This window comes from Coccinella septempunctata, chromosome 3 (genome assembly GCF_907165205.1).
Source record: "Coccinella septempunctata chromosome 3, icCocSept1.1, whole genome shotgun sequence".
In the NCBI taxonomy this organism is placed as follows: Eukaryota; Metazoa; Arthropoda; class Insecta; order Coleoptera; family Coccinellidae; genus Coccinella; species Coccinella septempunctata.
This window is the reverse complement of record NC_058191.1, coordinates 29,365,360-29,381,885: the sequence shown is the minus strand read 5'-3', so window position 1 is coordinate 29,381,885 and position 16,526 is coordinate 29,365,360. Positions and strand designations below refer to the sequence as shown.

The 16,526-nt window shown below is 37.5% G+C and overlaps 1 protein-coding gene across 4 annotated transcripts in view; it reads left to right on the top strand.

Annotated features, from left to right (window-relative positions):
- The window catches only part of LOC123309497, a 346,668-nt gene extending 332,359 nt beyond the window's left edge, over positions 1-14,309 (top strand). For 2 of the 4 annotated variants that reach the window (XM_044892653.1, XM_044892651.1), the window contains exon 5: positions 13,551-14,309. In XM_044892653.1, coding sequence (XP_044748588.1) covers positions 13,551-13,630 — 80 coding nt within the window. In that variant the 3' untranslated portion in view covers positions 13,631-14,309. Of the gene's footprint in view, positions 1-13,547 lie in introns of all 4 variants that reach the window. The other 2 variants (XM_044892652.1, XM_044892650.1) reach the window with 1 other exon arrangement.
- Positions 14,310-16,526: the final 2,217 nt, after the last annotated feature.

Here is a 16,526-nt window from a genome sequence, read left to right as displayed (position 1 = left end):
ATTCTTGTTTTTCGAAGTTTTTGTGAAAAGAAGAAAGTACTTGGACACCCAGTGCCATATTGTGCTTATAGATATTACTCTCTCCATCTCTCCTTCGCCAAACCTTTGGAAGACTACTCCTCTTCTTCGGTATTTAAAATTTTTTAAGCTAATGCTGGAACACATCAGTATTTATTTTTATTTACTCACCTTTCCATGTATGAGGAAGTTACTTGAGTTTTTTCAGCCCTCCCTTTTTGGGACTGAATGGGATAAATTTCTTCTTGTTGAGGATGATCTGGTCATTGATTGGGATTTTTATTAACCTTCCTTTCATTATAAGGATGAAATGCTCGATCTTATTGAAATCGAATTTTTTTTGTTCTATATATTTCCAGTTCAATGACATACTCTTTAGGGGTGATTAATGTTGTCAGTTTTATCGAAAATATGCCTTTTTCGTAGGGTATTTTTTTGAGAAAGGTGAAAGGATATGTTAATTTATTTTTGTAATTGTGACTTTTATTTAAGATAATTCCTTCATTACTTCCCAACGGAAATGGCATGCTTTCGATAACATTCCTGAATTGACCTCAAAATATACAGGGTAATTCTTTGACTCGTACAAATATTTCAACAGTAGATTCTTGAGCTCAAAAGAAATACTTTTTTTTGGTTATTTCTTCCGATTCGGCTCGGATTGAAAGATACAGGCTGTTGAAAAAACATAGAAAAATGTTATTTTTAGTTCTATCGCACAGACGGTTTTATCGAATGAAATGAAGTTCGGAATATAGATTTTCATTTATTTGATTAATCTTTTTCGAACACAAGATATTCTTCCAGTTTCCTCATTATGACTATTACGTACCATTAAAATATTAAAAATTCAAAGAACCCAACTCTTGAAACCAAGTTGGACGCTATATAATGAATATTTGAACGTTTTGTAAAATAAAAGTATTCTTCGTATTTTCTCGTAATAATGCGCCGTTTTCGAGTAATTTGATGTTCAAAAATTAAAAATATCTGAGATATTCGGAAAGTTGTGTACTTTGACCGAATGCAACTCTATTTACAAGATCCACAGATATATGTAGTGTCGTAGATTCAGCTTGAAGGTCAAGAATGTACTGTTGTAATAATTGTACGAGTCAAAGATTCACCCCCTATAAAAAATGTTATATTTCATGTAGAATAAGTTTAACAATTTCATTCCTGTAATAACTGTTGATAATAAAGGACCATCAATGACCAAATTACTTTGCTCACCTGTTTGTGTAGGTAATTTTTCACGAAATAGTATAATAATTACAGAATATTTTTGCCTTACGTTTTAATCACTCATATTCATATTCATATATTCATATTCAATTCGCAAATTTCTGGAAATGTTCTATAAAATGATGTTGTTTAAATTCTGCATATTAGTACAAGTTGCACGCTTATCGCTGGAAGAAAATTTTGTCGCCCAATGAATTTTCATAAAATATTTCATTTGGATAAAATGTCGCAATGAAACGGTATAGAAACCTGATACTCTTTCATACTTCGAAAGAAAAAACATTTGACATCCTTTGTGGAGCTCACGCCACCACAAAAGCAGTAGACAGAAAAACTGGAATGTTACTGAGAAAATTCAGGAAAATTTTTTTCCAGATTCATACATTAAAATCCTATAAAATGCAGAAATTTCTATATCTAATGCATATTGTTATTAATAAGAAATTTGGTTTCATCAGAGAAACCACTTAAAAAAAAACTTTTTTTTTTGTTGGACTACACTTACAGAAATTCCTTCGAGCAAACGGTCACATCTCTATTATTATAGTCAGAATGATTGAGCTGTGAAAAGTTACAATTTTATGGATGAGGTTTAAAACTCAAGCTTTTATCATCATAATACCGTTATAATTAATTCTGTAGTTCTTCCTTGACATGACTAATAATCTTCATATAAATTAACTCATATACGAGATATTATTATTTTATTTTCAACCTTTGTTTATTTCGTTTCTTTCTAATATCAATGAACTACGATTATGGAATTTTTTCGAGATGACTTCTAAACAAGCAAACCAATTTCAGAGCGAACAAGTTAACCTTTCAATAACTTCAGCCAGCATCAACCTGCCGTCTGCCGCACTGATTATAAAAAGCATATCAACCTCGATTTTGACACTTAATTGTGCGAAAACCAGAGCGACATTTTCAGGAATGAAAACGGAGCGGCGGTCTTGATAAGTAAGCACAAAAAGGCTTGCTATGGCTGCCCGTTAATTTACCTCAATATTCGAGCAACCGCAACACCCGCTAGAAAATTGTGTTTTCGCAACCGTTCTGCATAAAACTTCAACATTATATCAAAAGTTATTCTCATTCACTGAAAGCTAAATGAAATGAACTAAATGTAACGGCGCATGAAGACAGTACAGTTGAAATATCAGAGATGTCAAGGATATTCAACCGTATGAAATTTCCTACTGGAGACTGAAATGTATAATATCGGAGCTGTAATAAGATTTTGAGTCGCTACTGCTGCTTTTATCATATAATTCCATTGTTTTCGTTCAATTTCATTCTAAGGTGGCGTGAAATCGATAGGTGTTGCTAGGATATTTTCCTCTCAGTTTTCTCCCCTGGTTTCCTAGGGTTCTTTATATAAAATCGAAATGTGACATCAAAGTCGACTTTGTTAACGTGCTGATCTGAAGGAATCTTTTATGAGAGGACTTGAGCAAGTTCAGACATTCGTTGAAAATTCAGGGAAACCTTATCTGTAATACCTACAACAAACAATGTCATGCCTTCCATCGTTGTCATTTTTTATTTATTTATTTATTTATTTAGTTGCTCATTCATTGCTGTATCCAGTTACCGAGAATAAATCTACAAAAAGACAAAAAAAACGGTGCGAACAGACTTATAATTTCTTAGGGTTAATTGCGACTGTGTGCCCTACTGTGACTGAAGAGACCCAACCGTGACCTACAGATCCTTTCACACTGCGGACATGGTTAGTCAGCAACCAGATCTGGCCGCCGCAGTATCCCTCTCGAGTCTCCATTATAACTGTGTACCAAAGACCTCCACTGTGACCTGTCTAACGCTAGTTAATCCCAGTTATGATTGGCATTAACTGATTTTAGGGATTGATGTAGTATATCCTTAAACCGCTTATACTGGCCTCCTGGTTTCTGGGCTCCCTCTGTGAATTCACCATACAGAGCTATTTGGGGGAGTCTTGTGTCTTGAAACCTCGGAATGTGGCCGCTCCATCTGAGTCGGTCCCTCGTTACTTGAGTCTGAATTGTTGTACAACTCGCGCGTTGCACGACTTCTGCATTCGAAACAATCTGATGTGCATTATTTGTCTTAGATGACGTTGTTGCGTTTGTTCAAGTTGATTAATATGTCTTTAACTTCTAGAATGCCTTTGATGCCGAATTGATACGGTTGTATATTTCCGTGTGTAGGTTAGCCCTAGTATTTATGAAGCTTCCCAAGTATTTGAACTGCTCGACCTGTTCTAGAGTTCAATTCTCCAGGCTGATATCTGTTTGAAGGCTTTCTGGCGGACTTACCAGGATTTTGGTTTTGTCAATATTGATTCTAAGGCCTAAAGCTTCGTATATATGTTTATATTTGTTCAACATTATATGTAGATCCTCTGAGCTACTAGCGATAAGTGTCCAGTCATCTGCATATTGAAGTTGCGTGATGAACTTTGTACGGGTTTTTGCTCTGAGGCTCTTCAGGTTGAATAGGCCTCCATCAAATCTGAATCTTATTCCAACACCTCTTACAGGCATACTCATGTCAGCAATTATCGAGACAGCTATGGCGAAAATATTGAACAGTAAAGGCGCTAACACGCAGCTTTGTTTTATTCCATTTAGATGCTAATTACATAAGCAAAGGATTACTTTTACGGGATCATCTCCATTTACAAATGAAATATACAGAAGTAATTAGGACGAAAAATACCATAACACCTTTGGACATCGGCGCTTTCAGGAGCACTCTTCATATTTACGATATTAACTTGTGGTAACAGTTAATTTAAAGGTTGTGGTTTTTATGATCCGAATACTAACTAAGATAGATTTTCATTTAATAAAAATAAGATACCGAAATATTGACTCAAATAATTGCGCCGCTAGTGAATAACGATGCTCAGAACTCATGGTTCTGAAAAGATTCTGCTCCTTCACGAACAAGAGTTAATTTATGTAATATTTTGCGAAGACCGGTCGCTAACAAGCTATGGTTATCAATGTCGTCATCTCTGACCACCACGTTGACCCGATCTAACGCCCTTAGATCCTATATTTGAGATCCTATATTTGAGGAACGTATAGGTAACTTCCCCAACTGATGAAGAGGATTGCAAATAACGAGTCAGGAATGCATTTAGGTTAACTTTGAATTACAAAAACCTCTCTATGAAATCATTCACTAATTGAAATACTTTTACCTACAGATCTCTTCTTCCTGTTGAGATTAGTGGGCGCCACATGAGGCATTTCTGAAACGCGTAAACACGTTGACATGAACAGTTAGAGCTGCAATTTTTGTGTTGCTTCCGCTGATCATGATCAGAATCATTGGAATCATTTTTGAATTTTAGGCGAAGAAATGCAACAAATGTGATTTCGTGATGATTAAACGCGTTATCAGAGTATTATTTCTTGAATATCTCGAAAATGGTTAATTTTAAGTAAATATATGGAGTATTTTCTATGGAGTTCAAGGAGTAGAATCGTATTTCCAAGAAAAAATGATTTCCCCTTTGAAATAGGCAAATTTCTCTTGAAAACTCAAATCGAAATTCGGTATCTGCGATTAAGTAATGTTGAGAATTATTCGAGTGAATCATAATTAGAGGGAAAAACGTACCACATGGTTTCACAAACTTTCACATTAATGAAGAGTCCACGATTGGTTCCCACGACATAAAACATATTTCACTTCAGTATCCTATTAATCTTACTTCGTGTACTAATTGGTATACGAAACTCATAATCCCAGAAAGGATTTGATAAAAATAACTGTGGACAAATAAAAGAGAATAGACAACTATTAATTTGTTCTCATTTCGTTTCTTGTATCATGTTCACCATGTTCATTTCAAGGTAGGAATAAGTAGAATAACAAGGCGGTTTCTAGCTCACATTCTCTACATCGTTGCTTATGATTTTCGAAGGCATTCTATCATATTTGATGAGGTTGTGGTAGGGTCCTCTGTTCATGTTAATGGCAGTAGTGTTCGTGAAAGCCCTTAGGTCATGTCAATGGTGGTAGGTGTCGTGAAGGCCGTTTTGGTGACCTTGGGGGTATGTAAGATACGCTTTTGTCCTGTTTGGGACGTGAAAACCAAAACACTGATAAAAAAATATAGATCTCCATTTCAAAAATGATGATTGGACTTGTCTGGTAGAATCCTTGTTCATTTTGTTTGGACAGAGTACAGAGCAATAAGGTCCTTGTACATGCAGTTGCAGAGTATCAGCTAATCAAAAATCAAAATTACATGTCCACAACGGACTAGGCTTTGCAGATTAATTTGTTCTAATTTCGTATCTTGTATCATGTTCACTATGTTAATTTCAAGGACTCTATTTTAATCGTGGAATTTATGAGCAGTGGGAAACGGAATCCTTCACGTCGCTGTTTTATTCAACCCAATTATCCTAAAATGCGGAAAAACGCCATGTTCGTATTGCAGACAATTTCGCCGAGGAAATGCGTAGTGCCGGACGCATGAAGGTTTTATATTTCGGCTCAATTCCCTCGCACACTTCAGCATTCACATACATATACCTACGTATTCTGTCGTGTCGGTGAAAATGTTATCAACAGAGGATAATACGTTCTTTTTCTACTCGATCGTTATTCTTTCAGCCGTGACGCATCTCGTCTGCTCCCATAGACACGATTTTCCTCCAGCTATGTCTCGAACTATTTGGCTTCTCTGGAGATTTGATGAGATAAAATAACGGAGACAAGGGGAGTTGTTGCTGTCGGAATCAACACCTGCCAGTCTCTTTAGGTTCTTCTAAAATCTAGGTATATTGCCAGGGAAGTTTCAGCTTTCACTTTGCAAATCGACGTTATCAGTGTTCACGTTTTTCGCCCGTTCGTTGATTCAAGGAAAAAATCGATATCTTTCCTATAATTCAAGAGGTTGGGATTTCTAGCTACTTAAGAGGCGTTTATACCACGGGGCTTTCTCGCCATTCATATAAGGCGTAAAGGGGGAAAGACTACCAGAATTTGGGGTGTTGCCAGAAAACTTGAACGATAAGTAGAAGTTACGAATATTACAATAGTTTTCACTTTCGTCAAAAAGATGGCAGAACTTAACGAACGTCTTTTTTAAATTCTACCAGGATACGAATTGTAGCCAATGGAGAGACTTCTCGAGAAATGTTTTCATGTGGAAATTCATAGAAGAGAAAATTGCACCTCGGAAAGTTAATAACATGAATGAATATTTGTTCTTCAATGAAAATTTTTTTTCCGTTTGACGAATAAAAAAATTTCTGACTTTCCGAGATGACCAACTGATTGAATTGAATTATAATGAAAACCTTGTATAAATTAGTGGTTTCTGACGAAAGAAATTCATGTTCTTTTTTTGAACGGACCACTAAAACAGTATAGACTCCTCTTGACTGCTTCAATTTATTTGAAGAGGCGGGATCCACAACGTTTACAAGACTATCAATTCAAAAAGACCTGAACTTATTTCTTGACGATCATTTTTTCAAGCACATCACTTTTACCCCCTCAGGAAATTACAAATTCGTGGGTGAAGAGGAAATCGTTTAATTATTGAAGCTTCGAGAAAAGAAACCTGTTTCAAAAGAGAGTTTACTCTACAAAAAAAAATGAAAAACTAATCGCTGAAGCTAATCTTCAGGGTATATTGATCTACCTTGCTGCTAACAACTTTACCAAACTAAAGGCGTTGTCGGTTGTCGTTGTTCAATAAAAGTCACATATTTTCGACAATTTGTTTATCTACATAGTACAATATTCTTATTTGTGGAGTTTGAATTCCTCTTGCCAATGAGAATTCATTCCGGATATTTATTTCTGTTTTCCAAAATTCGTTTTTTTTCCTTGAAAATCGTTTTTACTGTGATTTTACATTTTCCTAAATAATTAAATTCGATTATTGGTATTGTGAGAAAACAAGTAAAATTTCTCTTGCTGCATTTTGATACTGTTTATTCATCCGCAAAAAACTTCGTATAATTTATTAATTCTCATGAAACAACTTTCGATGCGCAGTTCTCGAGAATATCCAGCGTTTCTGGTGTATCGATAAAATATGGTATTTCATTCGAGATTTTGCAGACTTTTATTCACAGTGTAATGCAAACTGTTTTTCTGCCCATTTCCAATGGACTTTCAACAATTTCAAATAATAGGAGTGCAAAATATCAATAGAATCAATACCTTGAAACAGAAGATGGAATAAGTAGAATAACAAGGCGGCTTCTGGCTCACAACCTCTGCATCATTGCTTATGATTTTCGAAGGCGGTCTATCATATATGGTGAGGTTGTTGTAGGGCCCTTTGTTCATGTTGATGGCGGTAGTGTTCGCGAAAGCCCTTAGGTCATGTCAGTGGTGGTAGGTGTCGTGAAGGCCGTTTTGGTGACCTTGAGGGTAGGTTAATATTTCGGTGGACCCGCTTTTGTCCTGTTTGGGACGTACCAACCAAAACACTGATAAAAAAATATAGATCGGACTTGTTTAGTAAGATTGCTCGTTTATTTTATGGAGACAGAGCAATGATGTCCTTGTACATGTAATGGCAGAGTATCAGCTAATGAAAAATAATAATTACATTTCCACAATGGACTTGGCTTTGCAGATTCCCCACTCCGACTCACTGAAGATGACAGAAAGGTGGCAACACATATGTAGTAGCAAATATTGAACTTTAATTGAAAAGAAAACAACAATAGTAGTTGAGTTTTCGACATATAGACACTGTGACTTAATCCTACGTTGTAGTTATGGATTAGTTCCTCAAAAACACGCATTATTTCACGGAGGAACAATGAGATGATGACCATTTGGAAAAGCCCACCAGGTGGTTCTGTACGTCCAGTCCAATCGAACCATAAATAATATCCGAGGCGATGCCAGTTGTAGAGCGAATCGGTGTAGGAGAATCTTGAAATATTCCGGATAATGGCCATGAATATGCATACCTGCCATCAGATTACGAATAGGACTTGGCGACGTAATCTGCGGACATCCTGCTGGAATCTTGGAGAAGGACGACTTGGCAGCGAGCAGCCAGCTCGAGTTTTCCAGATCCCGAACACGTCGTAAATTAGGGTCGTGAAGTGGCGGTGCCGTATTCGGGTCTCAGCCGCGCCGCCACACGTATTGTATGGAAATTATTTATGAATTTCGTTGGCCATAAGCCAGCACAATGTGTACGGTCTCTGCCAATCAGATCCGATTCCGAGAACGGGATCTTTGCCTTATCGGGGAGGTTAAAGGTCACTCCGGACCTGAATTGTGGAACTTTGGGATTCATTCTGGGCGAACGTTTCGTGATTGGACCGGTTAAGATGAAATTGATACGAAAGTTCAACCTGTGGTTGATCGGAAAGTAGTCCGAGAGCGTGCAACCAGAAGTTGAGATATTGACGCCCTGTCGTTTCTGGGGATCTTAATTGGAATTTTATATAACAAAAACAGAGATTTTTTCCCAATATGGACTTTTATTCTAATAATTTATTATCAATAATGATCTCAGGCATGAAATTCTTTGCCTGAACTTTCCGCCCCTGATTTTCGTTTTCCTTTTTTCATTGACATTCGCTGCTTATGCCACACATATGTGATATCGTCCGGTTCGACAGTATTTTCTTATGCACAAATTCGACGTAAGATGCGAATGTCACTCATGTGCCTTCAGATTACTCTGACGTGACGTGGGACCGACAGTTTCCGATTTTTCAGCGGCACACAGCGGCATAATGTTGATGCAGCTTCATAATTCGCATGATTCAGAAATTTAAAGCTGCAATCACATTATGCTGCTATGTGCTGAGCGGAGTTGCCGCTCGGTAAAGCCGCTATATATGTGGATGCATCGTCGGCTTGTGCCAACATGCCGCTGTGTGCCGCTGAAAAATCGCTGAACTGTCGGTCTCCATCAGAGGAAACAAACAGAAATTCATAATGAGGATGTGCCAACCGCTCGCCTCGGTAGCCTCTATAGCTGCATCCACATTTTGCCGCAGTGTGCTGAGCGGAGTTGCCGCTCGGTAAAGCCGCTATATATGTGGATGCATCGTCGGCTTGTGCCAACATGCCGCTGTGTGCCGCTGAAAAATCGCTGAACTGTCGGTCTCCATCAAAGGAAACAAACAGAAATTCATAGTGAGGATGTGCCAACCGCTCGCCTCGGTAGCCTCTAAAGCTGCATCCACATTTTGCCGCAGTGTGCTGAGCGGAGTTGCCGCTCGGTAAAGCCGCTATATATGTGGATGCATCGTCGGCTTGTGCCAACATGCCGCTGTGTGCCGCTGAAAAATCGCTGAACTGTCGGTCTCCATCAAAGGAAACAAACAGAAATTCATAGTGAGGATGTGCCAACCGCTCGCCTCGGTAGCCTCTAAAGCTGCATCCACATTTTGCCGCAGTGTGCTGAGCGGAGTTGCCGCTCGGTAAAGCCGCTATATATGTGGATGCATCGTCGGCTTGTGCCAACATGCCGCTGTGTGCCGCTGAAAAATCGCTGAACTGTCGGTCTCCATCAGAGGAAACAAACAGAAATTCATAATGAGGATGTGCCAACCGCTCGCCTCGGTAGCCTCTATAGCTGCATCCACATTTTGCCGCAGTGTGCTGAGCGGAGTTGCCGCTCGGTAAAGCCGCTATATATGTGGATGCATCGTCGGCTTGTGCCAACATGCCGCTGTGTGCCGCTGAAAAATCGCTGAACTGTCGGTCTCCATCAGAGGAAACAAACAGAAATTCATAATGAGGATGTGCCAACCGCTCGCCTCGGTAGCCTCTATAGCTGCATCCACATTTTGCCGCAGTGTGCTGAGCGGAGTTGCCGCTCGGTAAAGCCGCTATATATGTGGATGCATCGTCGGCTTGTGCCAACATGCCGCTGTGTGCCGCTGAAAAATCGCTGAACTGTCGGTCTCCATCAGAGGAAACAAACAGAAATTCATAATGAGGATGTGCCAACCGCTCGCCTCGGTAGCCTCTAAAGCTGCATCCACATTTTGCCGCAGTGTGCTGAGCGGAGTTGCCGCTCGGTAAAGCCGCTATATATGTGGATGCATCGTCGGCTTGTGCCAACATGCCGCTGTGTGCCGCTGAAAAATCGCTGAACTGTCGGTCTCCATCAGAGGAAACAAACAGAAATTCATAATGAGGATGTGCCAACCGCTCGCCTCGGTAGCCTCTATAGCTGCATCCACATTTTGCCGCAGTGTGCTGAGCGGAGTTGCCGCTCGGTAAAGCCGCTATATATGACGATGCATCGTCGGCTTGTGCCAACATGCCGCTGTGTGCCGCTGAAAAATCGCTGAACTGTCGGTCTCCATCAAAGGAAACAAACAGAAATTCATAGTGAGGATGTGCCAACCGCTCGCCTCGGTAGCCTCTATAGCTGCATCCACATTTTGCCGCAGTGTGCTGAGCGGTGTTGCCGCTCGGTAAAGCCGCTATATATGTGGATGCATCGTCGGCTTGTGCCAACATGCCGCTGTGTGCCGCTGAAAAATCGCTGAACTGTCGGTCTCCATCAGAGGAAACAAACAGAAATTCATAATGAGGATGTGCCAACCGCTCGCCTCGGTAGCCTCTATAGCTGCATCCACATTTTGCGGCAGTGTGCTGAGCGGAGTTGCCGCTCGGTAAAGCCGCTATATATGTGGATGCATCGTCGGCTTGTGCCAACATGCCGCTGTGTGCCGCTGAAAAATCGCTGAACTGTCGGTCTCCATCAAAGGAAACAAACAGAAATTCATAGTGAGGATGTGCCAACCGCTCGCCTCGGTAGCCTCTAAAGCTGCATCCACATTTTGCCGCTGTGTGCTGAGCGGCCTTGCCGCTCGGTAAAGCCGCTATGTATGTGGATGCATCGTCGGCTTGTGCCAACATGCCGCTGTGTGCCGCTGAAAAATCGCTGGACTGTCGGTCTCCATCAAAGCAAGCCAACGGAAAATTATAGTGAGGATGTGCCAACCCCTGGTCTCAGTTGCTTCGAGCTACTTTAGTAGCCATGTTAATGTGGATGCGTCTTTTCTCGTTGGCTTTGCCGATGAGATTTGGCCGATCGGCAAAGCCGATGGGCTCACAGAGGCATTATGTGGATGCAGCTTAACGGCTTTGCCGATCGGCAAAGCCAACGAGAGAAGACACATCCACATTAACATGGGTGTACAAAGTCTAAATTGCAACTGAAGTCACAGAGGCAGCGGATGGCACATTCACACTATAAATTTTCCTTGGATTCCTTTGATGGAGACCGACAGTTCATCGATTTTTCAGCGGCACACAGCATCATGTCGGCACAAGCCGACTATGGATACACATCGGCTTTGACGAGCGGCAAGGCACAGCGGCATAAAATATGGAACATGGGGTTTTGCGCGGAAGCGTTAAAATTGTTCTGACGTGACGTGGGAATGTACATCCCACGTTAGATTTTGTTAGATTTTTTAATCATGCGCATTATGACGTGGTCCCACGTCACGTCAGAGTTATCTGTGGGCACCTTAACATATGAGTGACATGGACACCTTGTGTTGAAAAAACAAAAATTATAGTTTATTATCTGTGAACATTGAATATTCAGCTCTAAGATAAGAGTTTCCTCGAATAAAAGGGAGGTGCATATAGCGAAATAATCACCTCCAATAATTTATTAATAAACCGAATGTATTGAAAATACGCATGAATCACCTCGTCTATTACATATCACATGTTCACGTTCTTTTCAAGAAACATAATGCAATCATCGATTCATTGTTGTAACATAAGCGAAAGATTGAAATGAGGAAATCTAGGCAAAACGGTGTGATGCTCGTTTTCACCAATAGCATACACTTAAACATCCCGTATCTATTCCTCAACATGAGGCATTACCTTACTCTACCTTCAACTTTAATTCATTTTCTGTAAAAAAAAATCAATTTTACAATGTTGTACTTAGTAAGGAGTTCCTGACCTATATTTATAAACATTTGAGTAACCATATTATTAGGGACGCTGCGTATTAAATTCATTCGTGTTATACAGGGTGTTACCAAATGAATACGAAGGTTTTATGAGAATGGTTTCTTTGTGAAAATTACACGTAACCTTTTGGCAGTCTGAATGGAGAACGTGCATTATTTTCAACTTAGAATTAGTTACTGATCCCTCGAATAGAGCTCCTGGTTTTGATCTTCCCAGGAAAATATTGTGTATTATGAATCGTATAAGGACAAGTCACGGACGTCTGCAATAGTATGCTTTTCAGGTGGAATGCAGTTAAAATCCCTAGTTATGAATGCGGGAACCAGAAGAAACCGTAAATCGTCTGGTTAATCATTGTTCGATTTATAAATTTCAGGATAATTTTAGGGCTATACATGCAGTTTCCGAATCTTTTTGAATTGGGTTGTCAATTTCAGGTCGATGAATCGTGAATCTAATTTTATTATTTTTATGCTTTTGTTTCTCCCTATTTCAGATAAAAGGTTCTGGTATCTTGGAGAAGATCAATTTTTGCAGTGCGACATGCCCTTCAATATAAAATATTTCCGCTTAGTTCGTAAACAATTTCATTTCTTACAATAAGCTACACTCACGGGGAGATAGGGTATTTTTACTGGGGTTTTTCCTAAGCTCTTGTATTATACACCAAATTGTATTGTACCCCGTTTAGGCTAACCTCTGCTCAAACTGTTTCTCAGACACATGCTATAATTTTTGTTTGCTGTTAAAAATTGTTATGCTTTGTATCGGAAGAATACTCAGAGATGTAACCTAAAGCTCGTAGGTCTGTCCTATCAAAAATAAGAAAAACAATTACTATTTTTTTCTCAACAGTTCTGAAGAGTTAAAAAAATGCGATTTTCATAATGTTCAATTCATTTTTTCAATAGGAAAACAATAACAATTGCTTTTACGGACACAAAGCAGAGGTAAAAAAGATTTGCAATCAATTGTTCTTTGTTTGATATAAGTGTGAAAAAATTGAACGGGAGATGCATTTTTTTCCTTCAAAAAATCACAACAAAAAATAGAGTATACAACCTGTACTTTAGAAATTTATGAAAATGATTCGGACGAACAGATCATAAATTATATTACGTAATTATTTGTAGTTCGTGAAAGTGAAAATAAAGATATATGAATTTTTTTATTCGTTCCAAGTGTAGTTTTCTACCTTCATATTAATTGCAGGAACATTTCCTGAAAATACCGACTTTAATATAGACGCCATGTGAAAGCATCCAAGCCAACGGAACTTAATTGGACCACCCGCTTAGAACAAGCTAAAACGTGTTCTCTTTTTTTTTCAGCAGCTGGATGTAGTGGACTCTCATTCCCAAGATATTTGATCGTCCTTTTGTGTTGTGCGCTCCTGCAGCAATCAAGGAGATAATTATCCAGCAGATACCAAAAAGTTTGAAGAAAGCCAAAGACACTTGTATTGATAGTGAGTGATATTGGATAATTGTTGCTTTGTACATTCCTTCCATGATTTTCTTTCTTAAGCTAGCGATTGATAGAAACTTCCATTATTTTATTCTGATAAATTAGAATACACATTATTTTCCATAAATTATTTTCTTCAACATGCGTTCATACTGAATCGAAAAAAATTTTTTAGTTTTCAGTTAATTTCGAATCTTTTTTTTATTTTGTAAAACCATGCATCTAGTACCTAAAACTCAAAATTTCTCAGTTTTTCGAGGTCAGTGAAAATGAGTAGATTTTTTATGTTTTTATTTTCTTTCATTTGAATCAAATATAGGTATATCCGCAGAATTCTCGTATTTATTTCTCGTTAGGCTTTTGCTATCCACCTCTTAAGTCAGTTCCTTCTAATGGTGGCTAGAAAACTAAGCAATGGCGTTAAGGAAATCTTATTTGATGTTGAGTTTATCATTATTATATTTATTGTGGGTGAAATCAACAATAATTGCTCCCTTTTTTTCATAAACTGTACATGTGGTTGAAAATCAAATATAGGAAAACTTACAATCAAAAAGAATTCGCTCATCATAAAGCACTTCTAAAATCTTCTCATTTTTCACAGATTCACGAATAAAATCAATAATTGAAACGAAAAAAACGTTGATAAAAGCAGGTTGTATATAATCCTCAAGAAAAAATAAAAAACTTGAAAACTATCGAATGAAACTCGACGTCTCTCTTCCATCAGGATTAAAGATCTTGGTTATATAACTTTCAACTTGCTTCTGATTAATATGATGGAAGTTTTTATGATGCTCATTGAAACTCAGTTATCATTATTTCAATCGATGTGACATAAATCTTCGCATACCTTGAAACTGTAAATATAAATTTAAATTAAATTGTAAGGATTTTCATTGGATAATACCAAATTTTTTCTCTAGTCTATGCATATTTTGGAAATTCTTGTTATATGAGAGGCATTATCATGTCAATTAGTGAAAGATGGTGAAGCATATCCGAGACTCTAATATCATCAATTCTATCAGTCCATATCATATTGTAACATTGAATATTGATTTTTGAAAAAAGAAGAGAAAACCGAACAACATTAAGGCTATTTTGGAATGTTCAATGAAAAACTGAATATGAATAATCTCGTTGAGCTTTATGAGGTTATAAAACTGAATTTTTTATGGGTATGGAAAAATTAAAAGCACCTTGTCATTATAACTAGATGTATATATAAATTCAAAATGACTAGGTCGTAAATTATATTAATCTGTTTTATAACCCCTTCCTGTTCATGTCAAGTTTATGAAATATTGTTTTTTTAATTTGACTATTCAATTTTTTACTTCCTTTTGCATACTTGCATTGAGAAAATAATACATACAATCGATAATACCAACATGATTTACTTCCCTTAAAATACGATCGTGAATTCGTTGCAATGTGTTTCGTTAATGAAATGTCCCGTAATTTTGTTTTTATGTTTTGCTTTATAGGTCAATCACTAAATTTTCCTTATACTCTAGGGCTTGTTTCGATCGAATCATAATTTAATTTTCCTTTCACTAAGGTCTCATGTTTTTTTCATTTTCCGATTTTATGTACCTACTCTATTTTGTAGTATTCATCAATACCAGAATATCCTTTAATACTCAAAACATTTCAAGGAGTTTTTCTCTATGAAATGTCCTTATTATTGAAACATGAAATTTTTATAACTGTGTCATCGAATTGGTCTGTTTTGTGAATAAAAAATGGGGTTGACTCTCGGCACATGCAATTGTTCCTTAGAAAGTTCAATAAGAATGATGAATTCATTAATATCCATGATTGATTTCTGTTGAATAAATTTATTTTGGTAAAAGTCATGGTCTGGAACAGTGCTAAATTTCGTTTGAGCATACCATCGACTCAAAATTTGTAAATTTCAATGAATCCCTGTGATCGATATATAATATGTTAGGCTGGACAGCCATAAATTGTTACATAAACTAAGTTGTATTCGATTATTAGCGTCGTACGTCAACTACTAGAACGTACGACAATTTTATCTTGAATGAAATAGAGAAATTACATTGTTTTTCATGTGAAAAAAAACCTGTATCAATTAACAATGAATGTATATACAAATAAGGAGATATATTTGATGTACTACTATACAATTATTCACTCGATTGTGTCCGATAAGAACTCGAACGAACTCTTGTCTCATTCACGAAGCAGTAGTGAATATTTAAGAGTAAGTTCTGGTGGAAAGTCGATACACAATGTATTTTATTTTGAACAATAAAACTTAAAATATTCCTAAAGTGAAGTTTCATTGAAGAATGAATCCATTCCCGTGTTTTCGCTGCTTCATTTTCAATGATACCCATCATTTCAGAATACCGAATTTTTGGATTTTTGATGATCTCAAAAAAAAATTTTTTTATTGAGGATAAGTGGAAAACAAGACAGTAAACAAAAAAAACATATTTGCAAAGTGAACGCAAAAGCGTTAGTTTATTTTGAAGAGTCTTGGTAATAAAAACAAAATTGACACTTGGTAGAGTTTCACAATTAATTTTTCTCATTCAGTATGGTGGCATTGAATGCCACTCAAAAATATTTTTTTCATTTTGATACAAGTCAGAATTTGGAGTTGTACATCGAAATTCTGATATACAACGCAGATTTCTGAGTTGCAAGTCGTAATTCTGCGATACAATTCAGTCAGAAGTCTAAATTGCAAATTGAAATTCTGAGATACAAGTCAGAATTCTGACTTGCAAGTCGGAATTCTAAGATACAATGAAATATTGGGTTGCTCAATACTCAAACATGGTATACAAATCATTCACCTCAACAAG